The sequence below is a fragment of the Lagenorhynchus albirostris genome, chromosome 14, assembly GCF_949774975.1.
Source record: "Lagenorhynchus albirostris chromosome 14, mLagAlb1.1, whole genome shotgun sequence".
Lineage (NCBI taxonomy): Eukaryota > Metazoa > Chordata > Mammalia > Artiodactyla > Delphinidae > Lagenorhynchus > Lagenorhynchus albirostris.
In genome coordinates this window covers 46,515,570-46,541,941 of record NC_083108.1, presented here as the reverse complement: position 1 = coordinate 46,541,941, position 26,372 = coordinate 46,515,570, and the positions used below count along the sequence as shown (strand labels likewise).

At 36.9% G+C, this 26,372-nt stretch overlaps 1 protein-coding gene across 9 annotated transcripts in view; it reads right to left on the bottom strand.

The window, feature by feature from the left end:
• The window catches only part of SS18 (SS18 subunit of BAF chromatin remodeling complex), a 76,991-nt gene that overhangs the window by 6,603 nt on the left and 44,016 nt on the right, over nucleotides 1-26,372 (bottom strand). For 5 of the 9 annotated variants that reach the window (XM_060120746.1, XM_060120752.1, XM_060120745.1 and 2 more), the window contains 5 exons: nucleotides 15,288-15,455; nucleotides 14,505-14,609; nucleotides 11,569-11,661; nucleotides 10,737-10,859; nucleotides 8,269-8,402 (listed from right to left, as the gene is read on the bottom strand). In XM_060120746.1, the coding sequence (XP_059976729.1) occupies nucleotides 8,269-8,402; nucleotides 10,737-10,859; nucleotides 11,569-11,661; nucleotides 14,505-14,609; nucleotides 15,288-15,455 (623 nt within the window). The remainder of the gene's footprint in view (nucleotides 1-8,268; nucleotides 8,403-10,736; nucleotides 10,860-11,568; nucleotides 11,662-14,504; nucleotides 14,610-15,287; nucleotides 15,456-26,372) is intronic. The other 4 variants (XM_060120753.1, XM_060120748.1, XM_060120749.1 and 1 more) reach the window with 4 other exon arrangements.

The window sequence follows — 26,372 nt, the reverse complement described above, 5'->3', positions numbered from 1 at the left end:
ATGAGAAGACAAGCCAAGAAGACAAGGCAGTATTTGCAAAAGACACGACTGATAAGGACTGTTATCTAAACTATGCAAAGAATCTTACAACTCAACAATAAGAAAATGAACAACCCTATCAAAAAATGGGCCAAAGACCTGAACAGACGCCTCACTGAAGAAGATATAAAGATGTCAAGTGAGCATACTGAAAAGGTGTCTACATCACATGTCACTGGGGAAATGCAAAGTAAAACAACAACGAGATACGCCATAAACTTACTGGAATGGCCAAAATTCTGAACACTGATAACAGCAAATGCTGATGAGGATGTGGAGTTAACAGGAACTCTCATTCATTGCCCATTGCCGGTGAGAATACAATGTGGTACAGCCACTACACAAGATAGTATGGCAGTTTCTTACAAAACTAAATATACTATTACCATATAATCCAAAAATCATGCTCACTCCTTGGCATTTATCCAAATGAGTTGAAATTTTATGTTCACACAAAAACCTGCTCATGGAAGTTTATAGCAGTTTCATTCATAATTGCCAAAACTTGAAAGCAACCAAGATGTCTTTCAGTAAATGAATGGTATATCCAGACAACGGGCTACTATCCAGGGCTAAAAAGAAACACTTTATCAAGTCATGAGAAGACTTTAAATGCATATTATTAAGTGAAAAGCCAATTTTGTCATGCACATGATTCCAAGTGCATGACATTCTGGAAAAGGCAAACTATGCAGATCAGTAGGAAGGATAGAGGGATGAATAAGGGGAGCACAGAGGATTTTTAAGGAAATGAAACTCTTCTGTATGATATTATAAGGTGGATACAGGTCATTATATATTTGTCAAAATGCACAGACTGTACAACACCAAGAGTGAATCTAATGTAAATTATGGACCTGGGGTGGTAGGTTTATTGATTATAACAGATGTACCACTAGGGTGTGGGATGTTGATAATGGAGTAGGCTATGTATGTGTAGGGGTAGGGAGTAAATGGAAACTCTCTGTACTTTCTTCTCAATTTTGCTGTGAACGTAAAACTGCTGGAAAAAAAGTCTATTTTTTAAAAATTAAGTAGGTTTCTGGTCAAGACAGATTTATACTCCAGCCTGAAAAAAACCCCAGGGCTTCCCTGGTGGCACAGTGGTTAAGAATCCTCCTGCCAATGAAGGGGACACGGGTTTGAGCCCTGGTCCGGGAAGATCCCACATGCCACCTTGTGCCTGTGCGCCACAACTACTGAGCCTGCGCTCTAGAGCCCGCGAGCCACAACTACTGAACCCGCATGCTACAACTATAGAAGCCCATGCGCCTAGAGCTCATGCTCTGCGACAAGAGAAGCCACCACAATGAGAAGCCCGCGCACCGCAACGAAGAGTAGCTCCTGCTTGCTGCAACTACAAGAAAGCACATGCGCAGCAATGAAGACCCAACGTGGCCAAAAAAAAAACCCCCAAAACTACAAAAAATATATGAAATACTTGTATTCAGGACACAGGACAGAAGGTAATAAACAACAGCAATCTGTGAGAAATGGGAAACAAATGAGGCGAGCACTCTGATTACTGCATCTTACTGCACTGAGAGTTTCCACACTGCAGCATATGGAGAGGAAGTAAGGCTGGGTCTGAGGTAAGAAGATAAAGCTTAGAGTCTGAAGAGAAGAAAAGGAGCTAGAGTTCACAGGCCATAGTACCAAAGAGGAAAAAAATGCACAGAGAAAAGAAATGCACTGTGGAGATCTGCAGAGGAAACCTCTTGAGTATTCAGCATAGCACTGATATGCAAATGCATGCAACAAAAATACCCAAGTCCAAGGAAAGAAACACCCCAACGGATTAGAGGAAACAATTCCTGCACTCACAGAGGAATGGAAATAGTGTTTATTCCCACCAGCCAGAGTGGAAAACCTCATAATTCCAGGGCACTGGGTTGAGTACCCAAAAGGGTCTTATCTTACTAGTGGGGATATTTAGCCCAGGACTAAACACTGTCTGGTCCTGCCTAACAAATCTTCAAAGCAATCCCCAAAAGATCAAGTTGTTTTCAAATTACTAAACTGCATCCCAAAACAAAACTCAAGAATGTTCCTAGGAATACAAATATATCCATCACTCAACAACATAAAAGTAATATTTGCAATTTCTGGCGTTTTATCAAAGATCATTGCACATGGAAAGGATGAGGAAAATATGACCCAAAGCGAGGAGGGGAAAAAAACAGTAGATCAAAACTGGCCCAGATGTTAGAATTACCAGAAAAGGATATGAAAGCAGTTAACGTACTTGTATTCCTCATGTTCAAAACTTTAGGCAGAGACATGGAAGATATGAAAAAGACCCATATCAAACACCTGGAGATGAAAAATACAATGTCTGCAATGAGACACATCTGGGAGTGGATTAAAAGCTGGTAAGACAATGAGCAAGAAAAGATTACTGAACTTCAAAACACAGCTACAGAAACTACCCAAAATGAAACAGAGAGAAAAAAAAGACTTAAAAATTAAATAAACAAACAGAGGATCACTGAATTATGGCACAACTCTAAGCGGTCAAATACACATGTAATTGGAGTCTGAGGAAGAGAGATAGGGGTACAGGTGTAGAGAAAGGAAAAATATTTGGTCAGAATTTTTCCAAATTTGATGAAAACCATAAAGTCACAAATTCAAGAAACTATACAAACCCCAAGCATAAGAAAACACTCAAATAATTTGATAAGGGGAAAAATCTTAAGAACAGTCAGAAAAAACAAAATACACTAACAGTTTATCACCAGAAGACCTGCATTACAAGAACTGTTAAAAGGAAATCCTTCTGGCAAAAGAAAATGATACCAGATGGAAATATGGATTTATCATAGAATGGAAAGTACAAGAAACAGTAAGTACATTAGTAGATATGTGACTCTTTTCTTATCATTTAAGTATCTTTAAAGGATAATTGATATTTTAAACAAAACTAATTCCACATACTATGGGGTTTGTAACATATGTAGAAGTGGAAATTATAACAATAATACAAAGGTTGAGAAGAAATGAAAGTAAACTATTATACTTTATATGAAGTGGTATAATATCACTTAAAGGTACTGATACATGATACAATATGGATGAACCCTGAAAACATTATACTAAGTGAGAGCAGCCAATCACAAACACCACATATGCATGACTCCACTTAGCCTAAATGCTCAGAATAGGAAAATCCATACAGACAAAAAGTAAAGCAGCTATTTCCTAGGGCTGGGTGTTTGGAGGGAAATAAACATACTTAAAAAAAAAAAAAAAGAATGGTACATCTTAAAATGACGAATGGTATGTGAATTATATCTTAATAAAAACCATTTTTTAAAAACAGAAAAAAATTCAAAATAAGAAAATGAGGAAAAAGGACAAAGAACAGAAGGGACAAATAGGAAAAAATATCAAGATGACAGACTTAACCATTATCCATATTCACATTAAACATAATGTTCAAACCCCCTCCATTAAAAGGCAGAGATATGGGGCTTCCCTGGTGGCGCACTGGTTGCAAGTCCGCCTGCCGATGCAGGGGACACGGGTTCGTGCCCCGGTCCAGGAGGATCCCACATGCCGCGGAGCGGCTGGGCCCGTGAGCCATGGCCGCTGGGCCTGCGCGTCCAGAGCCTGTGCTCTGCAGCAGGAGGGGCCGCGACAGTGAGAGGCCGGCGTACCGCAAAAAAAAAAAAAAGGCAGAGATAGATTGGGTAAAAAAAAAACAACAAAAAAACGCAAGTCCTAAGTATACGCTGCCTTCATGAAACAACTTAAACATAAAAATACAAATGTGTTAATAAAAAAGATTAAAAATATATTACCATTCTAGTACTAATCCAAAGAAAACGATATTAATATTAGACAAACATATTTCAGAGCAAAGAATATGACCAGGGATAAAGAAAGTTATTACATAATGATACAGGAGAAAATTAATCAAGACATAAAAATCCCTAAAACATATGCACCTTAAAAATGTAGAATTGGGACTTCCCTGGTGGTGCAGTGGTTAAGAATCCGCCTGCCAATGCAGGAGACATGGGTTGGAGCCCTGGTCTGGGAAGATCCCACATGCCACGGAGCAACTAAGCCCGTGCGCCACAACTACTGAGCCTGTGCTCTACAGCCCGCGAGCCATACCTACTGAGCCCATGCGCCACAACTGCTGAAGCCCGCACACCTAGAGCCCGCGCTCTGCAACAAGAGAGGTCACCGCAATGAGAAGCCCGTGTACCGCAGCGAAGAGTAGCCCCTGCTCACTGCAACTGGAGAGAGCCTGTGCGCAGCAATGAAGACCCAACGCAACCAAATAAATAAATAAAATTTTTTTAAAAGTCACATTAATATACATGAAGCAAAAATGAACAGAACTGCAAGAAAATATAGACAAACACACAGATATAGCCAGAGATTTAATATTTAACATCCCTTTCTCAATAACTAATAGAACAGAAAATCAGCTAAGTCATAGGAGACTTGAACACCACTATCAAGCAGCTTGATCTAATTGACATTTACAGAACATCCCCACAGACCATACTCTGAGCCATAAAAGAAGTCTCAATAAATGCAGAAGAATTGAAGTCATACCAAGTATGTTCTATCAAGATGATGATATTAAATGGGAAATCAGTAACTGAAAACTATCTGGAATATCCCCAAATATTCAAAAACTATATACACTTCTAAATAACTCTTGGGTCAAAGATGAAATCAAAAGTGAAATCAGAAAATACTTTGAACTGACTGCAAATAAAGACACAACAGAAGAGAGAGCGGTAAATACAAAGGTTCTGAGGGAGAAACATGCTGGAAACAGGCCAGTGTGACTGAAGCAGAATGAATGAAGGCGGCTATAAATACAGAGGTGAGATGGTGGGGTAGGGGCTGGGGACATGAGCTGAGCATGGCCTTCTAGGCCATTATATTACTCTGGGCGGGAATGAAGTCGCCACACGGTTATGCGCGGAGGGGTGGCCTAATCAGACTGACGTTTTTGAAAGATCACTCTAGGTCCTGTGAGGAGCACATCCTGTAGAGGAGCCAGGAGGAAAGCAGGAAGACCAGGAAGGAGGACAGTGCAACAGTCCAGATGAGTGAGAGTTATGACTGTGACTTAGGTAAGGGCAGGAAATTGTGAAAAATGACTATAGATACGGCATGTATTTTGAAGGAAGAGGTGATGAGATTTGCTGGCTGACTAGATGTTTGATTTGCAAAAAGAAGGGAGTCAAGGATGACTCCGGGTTTTCCGCCTGAGGAAGTGGAAAACTGAGCTGCTGTTCACGGAGATGGAAAGACTGACCCGGGTGGGGTCGGGGGGCGCAGCCCCTTACAGGATTCTCTCTCAATGCCCTCTTTTAATTCATCCTGCATACTGCCACAAGAGTCACCTGCCTAAACACCACTATAATTAGATTACTTTTCCATTGCCTTAACTATCTTGAAGAGTTGAACAACTTTCCCTAAAACGAAGAAACCAACAGGTGTTTGGGTTGAGGGAATCCATGAGATAGATGTGGGGAGGCTACTAACACTAGAGTAGCTAGAATAGTCCCCTCCTCATAGCCTTTTCTAATGGGGAAGAAGATGTGGCTGGCAACTACCCCAACATCACGGGTCTTTTTCTACTGTATAGTCCCCAAATTCCTGAGGACCTTAAAGGGTGGAATAATTATCATGATAAAAGAAGAAACATAGTATGTATCTATTATATATGCCAGCCACTGCTATATACTTTAGATACATCATCTAAAACACTTTACAGGCTCCACACTGTTATCAGGATAAAGCCCAGGTTCCCCAACATGGCTTACAAGAGCCCTCCTAATCTGGCCCCAATTCATCTCCACTCTTGCCTCTTCTTCCCCACACTCCTGCTTTACTGAGCCACACATCTTAACACAAGTCCTTTGTGAGTGCACTTCTTTCTGACCAGAATATCCTTCTCTCCTCCACAACCAGCTGGCTAATACCTACTCATCCTTGGGCTCTCGCACTTATATAATACTTCCCAAGGAACACATGCCTGGGTTAGGAGCTCCCTTCCACAAAAATCTTGCCTTTCCTCATCCAAGTACTTCTCACACTATATCGTATCATCTGCTTACTTGTCTGTTCCCACCTAGACTTAAGTTCACAAAGGCAGAGTCCATGTCGATCTTATTTCCCAATATAGCCCCATCTTAGGTACTTGGCATATAAATGTTGCTTGAGAAACATTTGCTTAAGGAATGATGTTAAGTTTAGGAGACTTAGAAATATGCTGATTTAGAGAGAAAATGATGAAGCTGAGGAAAATGACAAGACATCCAAAGAGAGATGTTCTGCTCACAGCTGGAAAAATGGAGCTGAAGTTGGGCTGAGAAGAGTAGGCTAAGGATACTGAAAATCTAAGACAGGGTGAACACAGAGACTGGGAAAAACACTAAGCCAAGGATTGATATCTGGGGAAAAGAAAGATGAGAAACAAGTATAAAGAAGGAATCACTGAAAATGTAAGAGGAACAAAATAGTACAGTAATACAGAAGCTAAAGAAGACCACTTAAGAATGAAGACAGGAACAGGTGTCAAATGCTAAAGTGAAGTCAAGGAAGATCCAGATAGTTGCTCCATAAGCCATAAGGACCAGGTCTGTTTTACTCATCTAGGACATAATATAGTATCCAGCACACACAGAAAATTAATAAATATTTGTTGAATTAGGGAGTAAAGGACCACTTTTCAGCAGTTAACCTGTGGATGTGAAGGAGCCTACATTTTATCTGCTCAGGGATCTTGTCCTTAGATACTCACTAGTCAACACTCATTTTACTTTAAAAATTTAGATAAAACTTCTGCCTACTCCTTTGATTTAGTTCTAGTGTATCTTTTTTAGTATTACTTATCTGTCCATACTTTTTTTTTTAATTAATTAATTAATTTATGTTTGGCTGTGTTGGGTCTCCATTGCTGTGCGCGGGCTTTCTCTAGTTGCGGCGAGCGGGGGCTACTCTTTGTTACGATGGGTGGGCTTCTCACTGCAGTGGCTTCTCTTGTTGCGGAGCACAGGCTCTAGGCGTGCGGGCTTCAGTAGTTGCAGCACACAGGCTCAGCAACTACGGGCTTAGCTGCTCTGCGGCATGTGGGATCTTCCCAGACCAGGGCTCAAACCCGTGTCCCCTGCACTGGCAGGCAGATTCTTAACCACTGCGCCACCAGAGAAGTCCTGTCCATACTTTTAAGCCTCTTATATCTCTTTTATATTTTCCACTTAACTAGAACGTGTCAGTACAGGGGGTTGTAAACTTGAGAGAGCATCGATGAGAGAGCTGCTTATGCCTTAGAGTCTAATCAGCACTGCATACACGTTGTTTCTCAAACCAGATCATCCCCACTGGTCCTGGAACCCTAACATTAAAAAGTAACCTATTTTAGGTAGCTTAAGCGGTGAAGAGATCAGATTCTCCTCACTAGAAAGTCATCAGACAAACCTGAAATCAATTAAAAAAACCTGCCAACATAATAAATCATTTTAATAATAATTTAGAGTATGTATGAGAAGATTCACAGAACAATGACTGTGGCACAGATTATTAAGTCTGAGAAATTTACTGATGAAAAGAAGGGTAACACGAGGTTCAAGAGAATACAGTCATCTTAGGACAAGATACACTTATAGATCTCTGAAGGTAGTAGAAGGAAAGATAACAGGGGAGAAAGAAAGATGGTTAATATCTGAGATAATGGATATGTGTATGGAAGGAGGCAACAGAGACAGGTGGTGAGTATGAGTTTAAAGAGAAGGGATATCGTGCATGTGAGGGGAGTAGGGTGAATATGCTGGAGTGAAGACGAGAGCCAGGAAGAGCACTGCCTCAGATGGACTCCACATTTCAATCAGTCAAAGCAGAGTCTTGGAACAATAAACGTGAGGGACATCAGAGAAATTAAGGGCTTCAGAACACGGAATAATGTTTGGGATAGCGAAGGGAAGTATGCCTAGGGGGTAAAGCCCAGGGAGAGACTATGAATGAACAAACATGAACGAATGCTGGCGCTTAGAGATACGCCATGTTTTGTAGGCTACAGCAACGATGATTAACTGTGTTAGCGTTCTATGAAGAAGACTCAAGAGTAAGTAACCACTTTTTTTCGGTTAACACTATAAACAAGAGGCGGGAAAAATGAATCTTCAGCTGAGAAACGTGCAACCTAGTCGAGAGTGAGCAAACAACAGGGCAGTCCCGGCCACCCGGGTAACTCACCTGGTCATACCCGTAAGGCCTCTGCTGCGGGGGTTGGGGTGGCCCAGGCTGGGCTGGTCTGTAACCTCCATACTGCTGCCCTTGCCCCTGCGGGTAGTTAGGGTACTGAGGACCTGGACCACCCTGCGAAGGACCTGTAAAATAATCAGCACACACAAGAGCCCAGGAGAAAATACAGTAAGTCCCTAGAATTCCAGAAGCGGTTTAAGATTAGATGTTACCATATTCCCTTGCAGTCTGGTATCTCGATTTTTCTCAAATGCGTTTTGAAATACATTCCAAAAGTTCTAAGAAGTAAAAGTACTGTTAAGGACACTACCATGTACCAATATGCTCTGATTCAGTGTAACTATTGTGCTATGTGTTAGCCATTAAGATTTTATATGTCAAAATGAGTAAAAGAGACTCAGGAGTTGTAAAGCAAGTTAACTCCATGATGTTAAGGAAATTTATCTATACCTCTAGTAGGAAGTTAACCAGTATAATAAGCAAGCGGTGGAAAGAAAAGGCAAGAAGCAGACTCAAACTGAAATACTGAAGTAATTTCTGAATAAAGTTTGGAAATCAGTGATAGTTACAGCTGTATAACTCTAAGATTTATACTTGCAATCACTAAAAGAATCACAAAGAATGATTTTACACGTAATTTCTAGATTTGCATTTGCAATCACCAAAAGAAAGCTTTATGTTCTGCACTGACAAACTCACTATCACAATATTTTCAAACAGAAACTAAAGAAGACTTGAAAAGCCACAGGCTGTATGTGGAAAAAACATGATTCAGAAGTTACACTCTGTGTACCCATCACCTTTAATACTTAACCCATATAAATGAATGATTTCAACTTCCAGAGATGACAAGGGACTAATTTGGCTTGCCAAACAAATACGTCTATTTCATAAACTCTACTCCTGTCTATTGTAAAGAATATAAAGCATAAGCTGAAAAGCTTTGATACTTAAATGTTTTCTATCACAGCCATTCAAATCCTGTCATAAAAAACACTGCAGAGAAAGATGTCAAAGAGAACAAGAAATTTTCAAGCTTAAATTCCACCAGTCTATTATTTTATTTAGTTATTATGCATCCAATTATTAAAACTCTGTATTTTTTATTAGAAGCAAGTCTGACAGCTGAAACCTATAGATAAGCAAAATGGGAACGTCTCCTTTAGGGTGCCCAACGATGTCCGACAAAACAGCATTTAACTACTTAAGCCAAAATCACTAAATTTCTTTTACTCTCTCTTTCCACTGAAAATAATATTGCTCTTAAATCAATAAACTTACCTGACTGATCCACATAATATATGTTTTCATGCAAACACAATAAAACCAGAATACTCTATTTATTCAATGTACAAATATTTAATGGGCATGAAATGGAAATGCCATTTGAGAGGAGCAAGAAAGTCCCTTTGTAAAGACAAGAAATACATGGAGTATTTCTAAAGTCATAGCTGGAATTTGGGAACCAGAACTGATCATTATGGGGAAAATTCCTGACACCCAATACCTGGCTGAATTCCAGTGCTTCTGTTGAAGATGCAAGAAAATTTCAGCCTGATCCTGGTTCTTAGATTTGCTATCACAGGTGGAAAGAGGTGCCCATAATAACAGCAGAGTTTAAACCAATGAATAAAAATAATAAGACATTACTAATGTTAAAAAAGAGGCCATGTTAGCAAGAGATGATGTCAGATTAAGCAGCTACTTCTCCTATCGTAGGAATCATATTTTCCTATATCTAAAATAGTTATTATAGAAGCCGAAAATTTAAGACTGAGATATCAGGTCTGTATTACTCCCCTCCTCCCTATCTAACAGTCAGATAGCCAACTAGTAGACATCATAGTGAGTATATAATAAGAAAAGATGGCTATACTTCTCCCAAAGTGTAAGATACATACCTGCAATAAATATACTCCTATGAATGTGTAAACTGCTATTTTAACAGAGAATGACAAAGACATTTTCTTTACGCGTTCCAAATAGATCTCACTTGTACACTAAAAGATCAATGTTACTTTTCATGGTAACAGTCATTAGTTTTAGAAACAAATTTGCCAAGCAGATTATGTAGATGTTGTTAATCATCACCCAACTCATCAGTTTTCCAAGCACATACAAAGCTATTGGCTGGTTGTGGTTTAAGGTTTAGGTTTATGGTTAGGTTTAAGGTTAGGTTTAAGGTTTAGGTTTAAGAATTCATTAAGGATTTCATTTTGAGTGACTACATACCTTACCTTTGGTCAATGAACCATCTCTAGTTTATGTTTCTTTTTAAATGGATTACTAGTTTAAGAACAACACTTTAAATATAAACACTCCAGTAACAAGCTAAGCTAAAACTGTGAATTTTCAAAAATAATTCTTAGAAAAATAAACATTAAATATCCACTTCTGTATTATGAAAGAGTAACCATCACATTTTTTGGTGACAAGAATAAACTGCAGTAAGCCATTACCGTAGCCCTGCTGCTGTCCTGGGTAGCCCTGCTGCCCTGGGTACTGCTGCTGCTGGGCTGGATATCCCTGTTGGGGAGGTGGTCCTTGGTAAGCATCTTGCTGTTGGCCATACTGTGAATTCCCTACAGGATAATTGGAGAAGAGGAAAAAAAAAAAAAACTGAGAAGTTTGCTTAATTAACTTTTTTCCTCTAAGATGCATAGCCAACAACACAAGAACAAAATAAAATGCCATATTGATTTTTAAAAGTTAACAAAACAAAGAAAAAACTCAAACCAAACAGAAGGATTTCGGCCAAACAAACTGCAGTTAAAGCCAATTGTGCAAGGTTGAACTGCAGCATTTTCAGCGTCTCTGCCATACGAGCATTACATTTACTGGAACATCACAGTCATAAGATCATGACTATGCTAAATAAAATAAAAAAGACAAAATTAAAGACAGCTACAAGAGCACACACTAGCTACACAAGATCAGCAAGCTGTTTCCTAAAGGCACTAAACTTATATGTAAAATTATACATATGTAAACACACACAAGAAAAAAAAATTGGATGGATTTATGTTGAAATAGAATATTTCCACTGAGGAAAAACTTATTTTAAAATGTTTTAGTCTTTTTATTGTTGTTAGAAATGGCAAGTCATGGTTATACATTTTAAATATTTGTAAGGAAATTATTTTGATTGTTCTAGGCTCCCTGCAACTTTCAAGACAGCCAGCAACTAGTATTCTACGAGAGCTTTGCGTGGGTAGAAGTTGCCTTATGCAAGAATTTTCGTTCCTGTAGAAGGGGATATATATGTGTATGTGTGTGAAGGTATATAGATACCTCCTTCGTAGTAATGTTGTGAGGAATCCTCATAAGGCCTATCGTAGCCTTGTTCAGGATACGACGGTTGCTGATAACCGTAATCATTATGACCTACATCAATTCGACAAGAGACAGGAAGAAACGTTAATGGCCACTGAGTGAAAACCCTAAATATATTTAAACTTTCAGATAAAATTGAAAAAAAGAAAAAGAAATGGAAATACATAAAAAATAATTTCAATTGCATTAGCCAAATATTTACCAAATGTGATTGTTTTCATATTGAGATAACGTGCAAATTTTTTTTAAAGCAAAAAACAGTTTTAGAAACATTACACTTAGTCTTAACTCTGACAATCCTCATCAAGGAGGGAAAAAAAAACTTTATCTTCAATTAAAAAAAAAAAGAATGAAAGCATTTAGGACTTTCACATGTAAATAACTTGAATTAAATTAGAACGAACAAAGGAAGCAATTATATTTTGTCAAACACCTGTTCTGCTGGTCGCCAATTCCACGGCATATGCTAAAACAATGCAAAATATAAAAGAGCTCCATAAGTTTTTTTCCCCTAAAAGAAACTGAAACAAATTTTTCACATTTTCTATTAACTTGCTTAAAGTATATGTATCTCAAAGTATTTTCAGATGCAAAAATATATTGCTTAATCCTGCCATTCTAGGAGCCTTTAGAAAATATTTCTAGAGTATCATAAACATACACCTTCATAAAATTAATACTGTGTTAAGTGCTAGAGTACACCTTTAATTTTAAGGCACGATAAATTTACACCTGCAAGATGACCAGACTTTTAATGAAATCAATACTCTAGTCCTTTTAACTAAGCTGCTCAAAGAAATCGCAGGAAATAACTTTTCAGTTAGGTAAAATCTACACTAAATTTTAGAAAAATACCTAATTAAGTAAGGAGGAATATAGTTATGAATAAATGTAATACTCATTGCTCTAGTATTCCAATGTTCCCAAACCACCTCATAAATATCTATATTATGGATTGGCAAACTATGGTCTGCAGTCTAAACACAGCCAGTGGCCTGTTTTTGTAAAGAAAGTTTCACTGGAACAGTCATATCCATTCATATTTTCTATAGCTGTTTTCATGCTACCACAAGAGTTCAGTAGTTTAGACTGCGACCACATGATTTGCAAAGATGAAAATATTTATTTCCTGGCCCTTTACACAAAAAAGTTTGCCAACCCCTAATCTACATATTTATTGACATAGTATCTAAACATAATAACAAAATATCCAATGCTGTTTAAGAAAATTAATTGTTGTTATAAATGGAATACTCTATGTAAATGTCAGACAAATATACTAATACACAGCTATGCAAAAATGATACCACTGAAATTTTAAAATTCCATTATGTAATAAAATGAATTATTTATAGCAACCTTAAAGTTCTGCTATTTACAAAAATAACATCTCTATTTTGAATAGAAAGTTCATATTTATAACAATACAAATTTCACATTTCAGGAAATACTCAGGACCAAAATAACAGTGTTAAATTCAACTCAATTACTTAAAATGTATTTTTAAAATAAAACAAAACAATCATTTATTTTCAGCAGACTTCCTAATGTATAATATTTAACAACCTAGAGTTCATTTCTTTAAAATATCTATAGTCTATAAATGTAACTGAAGTTTTTCATTAAAAAAAAACTTAATATAATGTCTACATGTGAAAGGAAAAAGAAAAAAAACCCCAACATTCTAAATAATTCAGGGCAAGTAAAACATTAAAAAACAATGTTGTCTTCTAACCAGAATTATCCATACATATCACTGCCACTAACAGAGATTTTGTGTGCAAAATTCTACAGGTGTTTGTTCTGCTTGTGTAAGCAGAATCTTTGCAGGAAAAAACCAACGTCCCTATACCACTTATGCTTTATACACTGATAAAAAGTGGTGGACAAAATTATTTTTTAAATACATCAAATTATATCTTCTTGCTAGCTTACATTAGCTTCTAGTCAAATGGTCCCAACACTTTAGCTTGAAGTTCTTAGTTTGCCCAAGTTTTCTGTTAAGCAGTTTACCTTAAATACATCAAGGGAGCTTAATATAAATGAAGATTTTGGCAAGTCCTTCCAAACAAGAAAAATCTAACCACCTCTATATGATCAAGTTTATTTGTTTGTATTATTTTTTCTTCAACATTGTATCATAAAGTTTTCAAACATACAGGAAAACAAAGAACTGTATGATGAAAGCCTGCTTGTATGCTTGTGTTACTACTAAGCACAGTACATCTTTTACTGACCACTTTTTCACAAGCCACCTTCCCACTAAAAAATAAACATACCATTAAACTAAGTAACTAAAGTTAAAATCTGGTTTCCAAATGCCTTTCTATTCTACTAACTCTATTATAAACAGCTATATTATGGATATGGTTCAGTCTCTAAAATCTTTCTCAAGTGCAAATGCTAATGTATATAAACATAGTTCTGTTCTTTGAGACATATGCAACATTAACGAACATGATGAAATTTGGAAGAATACTCAAAACTATATTCTCTTCGTATTTATACAATGCATAAAAGTAAACCAGTGGGTGAACTTTACAGTATATGAATTACCTCAAAAAAGCTTTTATTTAAAAAAGTAAATCAGTAACACTTGCTTTGGTTCAAATGAACAATTCCAAATATAAAAGGATCCTCTTTTATATAAGAAAGGATTCCAATGACAGAACATGATTCCTGATGGTACTAATATGGAATAACCAAACAAAATATACTTTAAAATAGATTATAAACGAATGCTACCATTGATGCTTTAGATTACTGCTGTGTTTCTAAATTTGGAAGAAACACATTGTTAGTTTCTTCATTCTGATTAGAATGTTTTGAGTAGCTACCCACATTAATACTGGGCAGGGATAGAAAATGGGAAAGTTAACATTAGGAGAGATTACCATCAGGGTAATATTGCTGGTTCATGCCTTCTGGAGGACCTTGTCCACCATGACTGTACTGGTCCCCATAATAGTCTTCCTGGCCTGAGTACTGCTGTGGTGGGCCTGAAAAACCACAACCAGTCAAGATGTAAATAATTTGTTCTCCAGGTCATTCAAAGGCTTTCCGTCTAATCTGGTGTTATGAGAGATGATTTCTGTAGATTCCCCTCCCATGCTTTGGGGCATTTCAGATACTTTTGACTATTCGTATACACACACATACATAAACACACAGCAACACCACACACCACATTTCACAAAAATTAATGTTAAGACCATACATGCAATATCAAACAATACCAACTCAAAAAAACAAACATTAACTTCCTAAAAAGAGATTCAAACTGGAAGAAAATTAATTTCCTTTTTATTTTGATATTAGAGCAGTTTGAAATAAATTAGGGTTTGTCTCTGATCATATATTTAGTAACTTCTCAAATTTAGTAACTTCTCAAAAATAAAACAGTATTTTCTGCTGTAAATTAGTAAGCTTTCGATATAGAATTTTGACGGAAACTTTTCCCAGAAAAGAATAAATAAAAGAAAGCTATAAACCAGGAAGTTCATATCCACTTTCTGTAACCCTTTGTACCTACTATACCCACTACCTTGTAAGAAAAATAATAAAATATGATTTTTAAAAATCAAGAAACAAAAAGCTCTGACTTTGCCTGTATGAAAAGTTCATTAAAATTTAAAGCCTTTCGACTACTATTAAAAATTTTCCAAATGGAATCGTACCCTGTTGTGGTGGTCTATAGGGAGGAATCTGTCTCTGTGCCATCATATGATTGCCCTGGTTAACTTGACCCATCATTCCCATAGGTGGCTGCTGGCCTTGGTAATGCTGCCCACCTCCCTGCGGCATATTGTACTGTTGAGAAGGAGGCTGCTGGTGCATCATTGGACCTGAAAACAGACAAAACGTTATGTACGTAATTTTTTGCATATAATTTTAACATCTTAAGAGAAATACAAAAATCTTTTATCATATAATCCCTAAACTATATAATTTATTGCAAGATAAACTGACTTCAAGTAATAAAAACAAATCTTTGAACTACAGTTCACACGCCTAAAATAATCTGCAAACAAGGGAAAACAAGTAATCCATGGTAGCTGATTTGAATTCCACTGGAGGAATACTGTAACAATTTCTAAAAAAAGAGTGGATACAATATATAAACATCCTGAATGTATATATTTTTTATTATGTACTATATAGTATTTATCTATGCAATCTTTCTAGGAAAGATAGAATCCTTATGCTACATAAGAACATATGCCAAAACAAAGTAAACCACAAAATCACACAGCAAATCAGTAGTCGAACTAACGGAAAGAAATCTAATTTCAGTGTATCCATTTTTTTTTTCCTTTTTCAATGCCCAGTCATTATATAATGGTAGACAGGGAAACTACAAACACATTTATGAATGAATATACTTTTATTGGTGGAATTTCATAAACAATTTTAAAACAAAAATCTAAGGGTCTTCTTTCCTTTTTCCAACTTTAAGATTTATAAACTAAAAAGGTCTTCCTGAAATCAAGACTATACAATGCTTCTTAATAAGCTCTAACACACACATACACAATCAAAAACACCTAGGCAGAGAACTACAATAAGCCATAGACTTAGAAATCAGAACTATGCAGTTTCCAAAGTGAGTAATATCGAGGTAGCCCAACGACCACTGCTATAGTGTCACATTGGCAACAATAAAAATGTATCACATGATATAATGAACAATGGCCATAAAGTTCTGTGTTGTCATGTAAACATGTAAGCAGCGCTTCAGAGGTTCCCCAGGCTAAGTTATGGTATGGGGAGCTCATCATTCTACCATTATAACCATTACTATCTGAGAAGTATGTATGAGTCATCCCCCAGTTTACTGCCTAAAGAGCTACGTACTCCCCGCCTTTACTGACTTGGGGAAAATTTAAGAAGAAAGTACAAAAGGCAAAGAACTAGAAAACTTTTACAGGCAAAACTGTCCAGATGAGCCAAAAGCTCATTATTTATATAAAAATTCAAAACAAAACATGCCCACCTCTTTAAATATGTTGCTGACCTACAATAGCAGCAACAATGTAAGCAGAAAGAACTCACTCTTCCAGTTTGAAGAACTGGTTATCTAAAGAAGTATTTTATCAGAGCTAACTCTTTTTCTCCTACTTGCCTTCTTCTGTTCTTCTACTTCTTTTCAAATTCCTTTTTCCTTCTAATTTTGTCATAAATATAAACCTTTCAAAGTTTACTCTGGGACTTTGCTTTTCAACAATAAACTCCTAATAGTAGGGATAAGGTGGCTCAGTGGAGAGTGGAGGGGAAGAGAACTTGATACAGAATGCACTTAACACTACCAGACATGCTTTCACATTTATTTAATGTAAATCACTAACAACTACCAAAGGTAAGGATACTAATTGTCAAGTTTTTAGCCAAAGAATCCAAAGATCAAGATCATATAAGCTAATAGATATCAACTGGGAATCAGGCATAACTCAAGTTTGACTTCAAAAGCACACTTATTCTACTGTTCTTCACTGCCTCTACTGAAGCTATAGCAAACTTAGTAGTTCAGAAACAAATTATGCAATTTAAAAAGTTCCAAAACACTAACTACTTTAACTGAGGTTACAATTTTTAAAATGTATTTTGTATATAATAAAGTACTGAATACTAGCATTCATAATATAGTAGGCAGCATGACTGGCCATTTATAGAATTCATTTTTAGTAAATGAAGGTTTTGCCTTGTCTTTCTTCTCCATCACTGATTAAAGACCTCTTGTCTTAACAGAAGATAACTATAAAATTAAAGCATATAATATGCACTGGAAGCAAAATTAAAAATAAAGGAGAAAGAAAGCAAAAACACAATAGCTGGGGGAAAATCCCAAAGGATACAATAACAACAAAATTCCAAGCTCTGCTGTAAAGGAGAAAAGTAATTCTAGTTTAAGCCCTAGATAGAAAAGACCATGCCACTTGTGCTTTATCTTTGGGGACTGTCAGCACTTCCAATCCCAAAGAGCTCAATTACCACCCTTCTTTTATTCTCTGTCACTTCTCTCCCTCTAAGGATCCCTGACATCATTCAAGATCAAGCCTAAAACGGCAGAGAATGGAGGAGGAGAGCACTGCTAAAACATGGTACTTTTCATCTTTTCCCTTGAAGCCTTATCCATTAAAAAAAATTTCGACTTCAATTCTGATTGTTTAGGAAGCATATTATTTTTCTTATGATAATGAAATATGCTACACTGGCAAATAAATGTATGTTATCTCTTGAGATGCTAATGGAAATAAGAGAGCTAAATCTCAAAAGGTTACCCCCAAAATAAGTTTTAAAAACTTATTTGTGCTACAGAGTGCTATAGAGTGCTACAGAGTGAATATTATAAGTCTATTAAAATCATTTTCTACAAATAGTGACCTCACACATTACTGTATGCTTAAAGGTTACTCTTTATCTTTTACATAAATCATTCTGATGCTAAGATGAACTAAAAAGTGTGATACAAAGATCCTACTAATGTCTTAATTATAATATGCTTTTGTAAAAGTGTTTTAAAAGGACACGTAACAAATGTACATCACCACATTATTTCTTTCCATTTTGAGTTTCACACCCTAACAGATATTCTATGGAAACAATGTCCTATATCTTAAACAGATGTAAAATATTCCCAAATCACCGTATTTTACATTATTGGAATTCTTTGCTCCAATGAGACAGTTAATACTTAGTTTTGTCTCAAGTTACTTGTTCAAAAAGAACTATAAAGATAACAATAAGCTTTGCACAGCAACGGAGACCCAAAGCAGCCAAAACTGAACTAAAATAAATTAATTTAAAAAAATAAGCTTCAAATAATCTGTGAAGAATTTAGAACTATATAATTTTTAAAATTCTATATACATATAATATATACATACATGCATATATATTCATATCTTGAGATGCAAACCAATACACTAAAACTCTGTAAATCATACCATTAATCTATGAATTATTTTAAGTGAAGGTTAAAAATGACAGCTAACAGTTAATGAGCACTTATTATGGGCCAGGCATTAAGCTAAGAGATTTTTTTTCTTGTTGCAGGCTTCAGTAGTTATGGCACATGGGCTCAGTAGTTGTGGTGCACGGGCTTAGTTGCTACGCAGCATGTGGGATCTTCCCGGACCAGGGCTCGAACCCATGTCCCCTGTGTTGGCAGGCGGATTCTTAACCACTGTGCCACCAGGGAAGCCCAAGCTAAGAGCTTTATGTCTATTACTTATCCTCCTCGAACCCTATGAAACATGTAGTATTGTCATCAACTTCACTTTACAAGTAAGAAAACTTAAGGCATACAAGCATTAAGAACCTTACCTAAAGTTGCATAGCTAGGAAATGGTGGTGAGAACTCTAAAGCCATGCTCTTAACCATTATGTGTACCTCTTCTTCGAAGTCAAATCATACTTCTCCCATGTAATATCTCCCAGGAAAACAGTTCTATGTAACATCATCACTCTAATAATAAAATCCTAGAATACAAGAAGTTTCTTCACTTCATCTATTATCTCTGTTATAGTGACCACGAAACCGCGTAGATAATACCTACTCCAAGCCTAGTTTCATCATTTACTGCTCACATTTTACTACTTGTTCCTTAACCATTCAGTCTCAAACTAAACCACTTACAGCTCTCATTTGAATGTATTACTAATGGTTTATTTGCAAGAAAAAAAATCCCTGTATTCCAGTAAATTCAATTAGCTCACCCACCTATTAAATAACCACTTAAAGCGAACAGGATTCTTTACTTACCAAAAACGTACATCTGTCCTCATCAAGAGTTTCAAGCAGTTCATAATAAGACATTTAGATATAACACCAAGGATAAAAGAACATGAGCCAAGTAACTAAGAAAATCCCAGCAGCTTAGTAAAGTCACTGTTAACTAGTACAAACTTAGCTCAATTTCCTAGAAACCAATGAAGAAATAGAACCATGATAGATTTTATCTAGTAAAAAGAACAGTTCATTAAGAGATACAAACTTTTCATAACATGAAGTTTTTAGAGAAATCTCATGAAAGTATTAAAAAGTACTGAAACATAATAGTATCAATCAATAACTTCTGTTATTGTTAGTTTCTTCAGTAGCACAGACAATCCTTACATGTACTTCCTTACAGTAATTATTTCTTAAGGCTGTGGTTTTCAACTGTGGGTGATTTTGTCTCCAGGGGACATTCAGTAAAGTTTGGAGCCATTTTTGGTCGTCGCAACTGGTGTGGGGGGTTGCTACTGTCACCTAGTGGGTACAGGACAGAAATACTGCTAAATATCTCACAATGCACAGGACAGGCCCCAACAACAAAGAATTATGCAGCTCAAAATGTCAATAGTGCTGAGTTAAGAAGTCCTGGATTCTCAAGGGCATAATTCTAAATCACAGGCATCTCTACAAACTAGTCTGAGAATTAGATTATGTATTCAGTTTTCTGGTGATTGAAAATTGGAAAAGGGATGTGTTGTGGCTTAATAAATCCAGCAAAGTAAAAAGCTAGGCAATCTCTTAGCCAACTTCTCTTAATAGTTTCAACTATACTATACAATATTAATTTGAAAACAAAGTCACTGTTAAACATCTATTGTAGAATGAAAGGCATTCCAGAAGCTCTAGATTTATGGGACACAAGTGACAATCTGTTGTGAAAGTAAGGTCCTATCTTGTCCAAGTAGAAAGCCATGGAGATGGGCTATATTAGAACATATAGCTTTGTGTCACTTAGCATGAAAGCTGAAAAGTTATGAACCATCAGGTACAGAAGAAATGATCCTGCCTAGAAAAAACTTCTGAGGGAATGGACTGTAAGTAAGTATGAACTTGGAATGTTTGTAAAACGTAATTTCTAAAATTTACCCCCAGAGATTCTGATTTAGCAGGTATGGGGTGGAGCAGACAAATCTTGTTTTAACAACTACCCCAGATGATTCTGATCCCGGTAGTCTTAGGATCACACATTGAGACAGAGGTGTAATGGAAAAAAAGTAACCAATTGTCCCCTTTTACCATAAAAGCAACCACATTATAGTTCATGCAAAATGGTTAAACTGGATTAGAACTGCATCCCATAAGGGCACCTAGGATGTTAGCTATAAAATGAATCCCAAGGAGTAAATGTTACAAATACATCAAAACCCAGTGAATGATACACTTAAGATTGGTGCACTTCATTGCATGTAAATATTACCTAAAGAAAAAACTATTAAAAGAAAAAATTTTAAACGTTGAGCTCTAATGATATGCAGACTAAAGTATTCATGGGTAAACTGTACTAACATCTGCAAGTTACTCTGAAATGCATTCTGAAAAAGATGCTATTAATGGATGAGTAGATGGATGGACAGATAGTTAAAATATAATTCAACTAGAAAACGGGCAAAAGACATGAAGAGACATTTCACTGAAGAGGATATAGAGATGGCAAATAAGCACATGAAAAGATGTCCAGTAACAGTAGCCATTGGGGAGATGCAAATTAGGACTACAATGAGATGTAGTCTACTACACATTTTTAGAACAGCTAAGATAAAAAAGAAAAAAACTGACAATACCAAATGCTGGCAAGGACTTGGAAAAAGCAGATCTCTCACACATTGCTGGTGGGATGGTAAAATGGTAGTTACTTTGGTGATCACTTCGGCAGTTTCTAAAAAAACTGAATATGTAACTTATCATATGACCCAGCAATAGCACTCCTGGTTATTTATCCCAGAAAAATGAAAACTAATGTCCAAACAAAAACATTATCATGTACATGACTGTTCAGAGCATCTTTATTTGTAAAAGCCAAAAACTAGAAATTGAAATGTCCCTCAACAGATGAATGGTTAAACAAACTGTGGTACAGCCATAACATGGAATACTACTCCGCAACAAAAAGGAATGAACAACTGATACATGCAACAAGTTGAATAAATGTTAATCATGCTGAGTAAAAAAAGCCAATCTCAAAAGGCTGCACACTGCATGATACCATTTATGTAGCATTCTGAAAATGACAAAATAATAGAAATGGAGAGAAGAGCAACAGTGGTTGCCAGGGCTTAAAGATGATTGAAAGGATCTCTCTATATTACCTCTGCAACTTCCTGTAAACCTACAATTATTTCAAAATAAAAAATATTAAAAAATGAGTCATAATGAAACTAAGTTTATAATCTGTTGAATAGAAATTCATCTGGATTCTGTCTCCCAAACCTGAAAGGTTTTGGTATAACTGACAATCATCTGTTTTCTCTGACAGTACCTGACAGGTTCCTTCTTTGGTTCATTCATGGAATGACAGCCAATGGATGACAATACAACAGACAAGGATGCTAGTTTTCTAATTTGTTACAGCAGCAGGAAATCTAGCTAATCTATCAGTTGACAAATAGGATAAAATAGTGAACAAAAACATGACACAGTTCCTGAATTCATAGAACTTAAAGAGTCTAGGGAAAAATAATTAAACAGATATTTACAAATAATTATGTAATTACACGTACTCAAACTGTTGCTACAAAGAGCCTAAGTACAGGTTACTTACTATCCATAAGTGGACTGTACCCTGTCTGTGGAGTAATTTAAAACTTATAGTGCAAGATCATATAGGTGATTTTATTTTATGCTCTATGCTTTTCCTTCTTTTCCAAATTTTTCATATTAAATATTTTATAACCAGAAAAATGTCATCAGTGGGGGAAAGATTACAATCTTGAAAAACCCATCCAATATAGGAAAAATGATCAAATGTTTAAACAAAGCATCTAGTCTGAACTGCAATGTAATGGTTGTGTATACCTAAACTGTAACAAAAAGAAACTTGCAATATTACCAATGTTGATTTACCAATTTTTTTTTTTTCCCCCGTACACGGGCCTCTCACTGTTGTGGCCTCTCCAGTTGTGGAGCACAGGCTCCGGGCACACAGGCTCAGTGGCCATGGCTCACGGGTCCAGCCGCTCCAGGGCATGTGGGATCTTCCTGGACCAGGGCACGAACCCACATCCCCTGCATCGGCAGGCGGACTCTCAACCACTGCGCCACCAGGGAAGCCCAATTTACCAATTTTTACAGTGAAGAAAGATGAGTGTATGCACAGTTCTCACTCACTCAAATCCACTATGGAGGTACACATGATATTTCTATGGAATAAAATGTTTGAAATAATTCTTTCATTTGTAGATATTCTATGTTGTACTTGAAATTCAGTACAATATCACAGTGCTTTTTTATATTGAAGATTTACTAAATTTATAAAACTGAGGATTCCTAAAGCTCCTGAACCTGGTTGGCGGGAGCTTTGAATCATGCCCAGAGGGACCAGAGAGTGGAGACTGAGATAGACACCGTGAGCAATCAATCAATCAATCAATCAATCAAATCTACATAATGGAGCCCCAATATAAACTCTGAACATTGATGGAGGTTCGGGTGAATTCCCCTGGTTACCAATACTCTGTGTCACACGCTGGACCAGGAGAGCAAAGCATCCTGACTGCATGAGGAAAGAAACTCTGCATTCATACGTCTTCTGGATTCTTCCCTTGGCTGACGTTAATCTGTATCCTTTCACTGTAATAAATCATAACTCTAAGTATAACAACTTTTAGTGACTTCTGTGAGTCCTTCCAGCAAATCACTGAACTTGAGAGTAGTTTTGGGAACCCTAGACTTGTAACTGGTGTCAGATATGAAGCCAACCTTGGGGACTGTTCCCAGTAACTCTGCAGTGGGCTAGGCTCAGAGGTGACAGAAGTCTTGGGGACTTTGACCTCAAACTCCTCCCAGCAGCTCAAATACATTGCTCCTGCAATTGTTCCTTTCCTCACTCTCTTGCAGCATCAATTCCCCTCTCTCCAATGGATCATTCCTATCAGTATACAAATATGATTTAGTATCTTCCCATCTTTAGTTCGAAAAGATGCTAGCTCCAAATTGTCATGATGTAACTGATGATTCGGAGCTAGCGTCTTTTCTATAGCTTGGCAAATTGGCATATTCCTTTTTAAGTATAGACCAACTTCCAGGGCTTCCCTGGTGGCGCAGTAGTTAAGAACCCACCTGCCAATGCAGGGGACAAGGGTTCGATCCCTGGTCCCGGAAGATCCCACATGCTGCAGAACATCTAAGCCCATGCACCACAACTACTGAGCCTGCGACTAGAGCCTGTGAGCCACAACTACTGAGCCCACGTGCTGCAACTACTGAAGGCCACGTGCCTAGAGCCTGTGCTCCATAACCAGAGAAGCCACCACAATGAGAAGCCTGTGCACCACAACGAAGAGTAGTCCCTGCCCGCTGCAACTAGAAAAAGCCCGCGTGCAGCAACGAAGACCCAATGCAGCCAAAAATAAATAAATTTTTAAAAAAGAGTGCAGATCAACTTCCAACATTTTATCCTTTGCGCTTTCAATGTTATGAAATGTCTCCAAGACCTTCCTTAATACAAAATATTTTGCTAGTCTCGCTTTCTCTGGGACATCTTCGTTCTTTCATCACAGCCAGTTTCCTCATTTACATCAGCAAGTTCACCTTCACTGAGGACCTGCAATGCAGACCTAGAGTCTCTCAAATGGCAGCAGTGTCAACATTCCCAAGGTCAGCAATTCCTTCTCTAATTCTACTTACAAAGGACTTGGATTTATTTCCCACAGTATTACTTTTCATTTCTTTGTTAGACTTTTACCTTTGTTGGCCAAGGCCCTCTTTGAATTATCTATTTTTATAAAATAACATGTATCTCTGGGAGCCAAGGAAGCAACACAACTCCATGCTTTGCTGTATGTGCATAACTGATGGATGCACAGTGATCAATCACTGACAGAATCTGAAAGTGACGTGAATGGTCATCGATCATGACGATCATAAATACAGTGATTTGTGGACTGAGGAGACAGCAGCCAAGTTTGTGCTTTATGCAACTACTCACAGTTAATACACCATGGTAAGTGAACTCTGAACCATGTTGTTCAGCAACAGGTGTTATTTAACTAAATTGTGGTAACAGAAGTTCATGCATATCAGAACTTTGCAACAGCAGGCCTGCCTGTATTTCCAAAGGATGTGTTTCCTCATGCACGGAATGAGGATAATAACAGTAGCTACTAACCCAAAGATGTGTACAGCTCTGATCAGATAATAAACCACTGTATAATAAGAGTAAATATAACAATCCTGGCTATGGTAATACATACTTTTTGCCCTTCATATTTACAATAATAAAGGTACTGAAAGAAAAATTTCCCACTACTCTAATGCCAAGCCTCTAGATCAGATCATTATCACTTGCAACTTATTAGCTAAATGAATCAAAACTTTCTTAATACTATTCAAACAAAATTAAAGCCAGAAATAAATTAGATCTTATGGTTAAAAAAGACAATAGCGAATAAACTGATCTTGAGTTATTACAAAAAAAAAAAACTACCTTGTTTATTCTAACTGATTTTATGTAAACTATACAATTACCGAATTAGGATTTTTAAATGCTATCATCTCACTTAATCTTACTTAAAGAAATTGAGTGAGTGAGTCAAAGATCCCACACACGGTAATCTATGGGGCCAAGACTTGGATCCAAGTCTGAAGAATTATATACCATACCCGGAACTTGTGAAATACATGCTTTAACACAAATATAACAATTTGTGAAAATCCTTATATTTGAATATGGAATAAGTAAGTAAAATGGTGTTAAATGTGGAAAGCGATAATCACTAATGCCTGGTAATGAAAACTGCTGATTCTACCAAATGCTATCTGTTGGTCCAGAAAGCCTTACTATTCCAATTTGACTTTTAAAGAAACATCTTTAAGGCACTAACTCTGTCTTTCCGGGTTATCATATAACATTTGGTTTCAGTTCCTATTCACTGAAGAGACAGATTTGTATGCCTACCCTCAGGTTTTGTTCTAGGCACCAGAACAAAACAGTGTGAACAAAAGAGGCAAACTTCTCCCTTTCTGGAGCTTTCTGAATTCCAGTGGAGCTTACGCTCTCTCTCCATGAGTGAGTAGATCCAATACGTAAGAAGACAGTGATTCACTCTGAACACAGGTCTTACTCCTAAAGTTCAAAGTGATGGTCACTGAACTTTATCTGGATAACAGTGAGAATAACATGGGAAGTTTGTTGGATTGACTATTTACAACATTTTCCTAGCAATTTAAGAAATAAATTAACATTAAAAACTTGTTAAACCTTTCACCTAAAAGCAGTAGTCCTCATAAGAAAACTTAGAGGGAAATATTCTGCTAAAATAATAAACCTAGGGCTTCCCTGGTGGCGCAGTGGTTGAGAGTCTGCCTGCCATTGCAGGGGACACGGGTTCAAGCCCTGGTCCGGGGGGATCCCACATGCCGTGGAGCAACTGGGCCCGTGCACCACAACTACTGAGCCTGTGCTCTGGAGCCCATGAGCCATAACTACTGAGCCTGCACGCCATAACTACTGAAGTCCACATGCCTAGAGACCATGCTATGCAACAATATAAGCCACCACAATGAGAAGTCTATGCACCACAACGAAGACCCAACACAGCCAAAAATAAAATAAATAAATAAAATTTTTAAAAAGTAATACTGTCAGTGAATGGATCTGTATAAACATATGTACCTTCACATGCACTAAGACTTAGTAAAAAAAATAAACCTAAATGCTGAATTAAAAAATATTTCAGTTTTCTCAATTCACAGATATGTATAAAACCACAAGTAAAAAAAATACATAAAACTACAATAAAAGTAGGCACCAATTACAATGCCACTGTCA